The following is a 1,616-nucleotide window of genomic DNA, read 5'->3' as shown; positions in this document are numbered from 1 at the left end:
CTGTGGTGCTTTCACAACACCTTGTATCCTGTTTGAGGAATCTGTGTCTTGTCCCAGTGGCCGGGTACAGCGGCCAAAGTTTGTATACCAGGAGGCCTTCTGTGGTCAGAAAGCAAAGTAGGATTAGGATTAGTACGATTGTGAAGTGGTTTTCATAAAATGTTTCTTAAAAGGTTGGAAAACATGAGTGGGACCAACAGTATGAGGGGGATGTCGTACCTCACTTTCTTTGTTTTAACATCAGATGCGGAGACAAACAGCGGACGTCTTTTCACGAGCCTCTTGGTGCCATACTCCTTGTTTGTCTGTATCATGTCTGAGGAAAGTAAAGATTATGACTGCTTGAATGTTTTAAAAAGGCACAAAACTGTGAACACAGAGATCCATTGTGTGAAATCTGTTTACCTTGGAAACTGAGTGAGTAGGACTGGGAACCAGCGGTGAACTCCACCACATCTTTGTCATTGTCCAGAAACCTTTGCTCCAGTGTAGGACTGTCTACGTCTGATACTTTGAGTCCACCAGACTGCAACACAACACAAATACATCGGTTTTGTTGATTGAAACAAGACCAATAAGGAGCCAGTTTGTGTGGTGTACAAAGAGACCATTGCTTACAAAAACTAAAATTGAAAAAAATAAAAAAAAGCAAATGTATAAATATATGTAAATGATTGTTGACTGCAATACAGTTGACTTCAGTGCAATGGCACAAAATGTCATGTCAGAGCTTAGTGCCGAATGCAATCATGCAAAACAGCCTCGGGAAACAAACTGTTTTTTGGTGGAACACGTGCTTGTTTAAAAGTTGTTTTAGTCATGCAACAGAAAACTCAGATTAGACAGATAGTCTAGCTAGCTGTCTGGATTGATCCTGCAGAGATCTGAGGAGCAGTTAACTATAAACCGACCAGAGTTTGGAATGCAAACACTAAGAAAGTGAAAGGGGAGGGACATTTGGACGAAATTGAGGGACATCCGGTGGATCTTCTGGTGCCACAGGACCAATCCCATAAATGAATCGTCGTCTATATAGACTATATCTACCATAATGATATTATGAAGTGGTTGAAAATCTATATAATAATCTAACTCCCCACAAGAAATCAAATATGCATCTTTTCCCAACTGACTTCCTTAAATGTTGCTGAAGTTTTATAACACTGTTTTTATTACTGGTACCGATATCAAAAATGTTTGACTGATACCCAGCTCTACAGACATGTATAAATTTATGTATACATTTCACTTAAGAGGAAAGCTGGGAATGCTGTTCTACTGTTTGCTAACTCGTGCTGTTATCTAGGACGAACGGTTTTAAATGTTTACAAAAAATGTTATGACGTGGCGTTACTGGAGAGGAATGACTTCGGAATTTGACCAGCCATATAACGGTAAGATAATACATATCTGGATTGGCTATAATATAATGTTGAAGATTAGGAAAACTTGGACATCTCCATTTCAGAATATTTCTCATATAACATTACATAACTATTCCACTATTTCCTCACGTCTGGATTATCACAACTAAAAACAACTCCAGTTACTCACAGCTGAAGCGTACATGTTCCACTTTCCAAACTCATCCTCCCAGTACCAAACCCACTCCGTGG

The 1,616-nt window shown here is 39.4% G+C and overlaps 1 protein-coding gene across 1 annotated transcript in view; it reads right to left on the bottom strand.

Moving 5' to 3' along the window:
- Positions 1-1,610, bottom strand: part of LOC117938710 (protein mono-ADP-ribosyltransferase PARP12-like) — a 2,449-nt gene extending 839 nt beyond the window's left edge. Inside the window, exons 1-4 of the mRNA XM_034863509.1 lie at positions 1,555-1,610; positions 406-526; positions 220-316; positions 21-99 (exon numbers count right to left, since the gene is read on the bottom strand). Coding sequence (XP_034719400.1) covers positions 21-99; positions 220-316; positions 406-526; positions 1,555-1,569 — 312 coding nt within the window. The 5' untranslated portion in view covers positions 1,570-1,610. The remainder of the gene's footprint in view (positions 1-20; positions 100-219; positions 317-405; positions 527-1,554) is intronic.
- Between the last annotated feature and the right edge of the window lie 6 nt (positions 1,611-1,616).

This window comes from Etheostoma cragini, chromosome 23 (assembly GCF_013103735.1).
Source record: "Etheostoma cragini isolate CJK2018 chromosome 23, CSU_Ecrag_1.0, whole genome shotgun sequence".
Taxonomy (NCBI): domain Eukaryota; kingdom Metazoa; phylum Chordata; class Actinopteri; order Perciformes; family Percidae; genus Etheostoma; species Etheostoma cragini.
The sequence above is the reverse complement of the archived record's forward strand: the minus strand, read 5'-3'. Positions and strand labels throughout refer to the sequence as shown.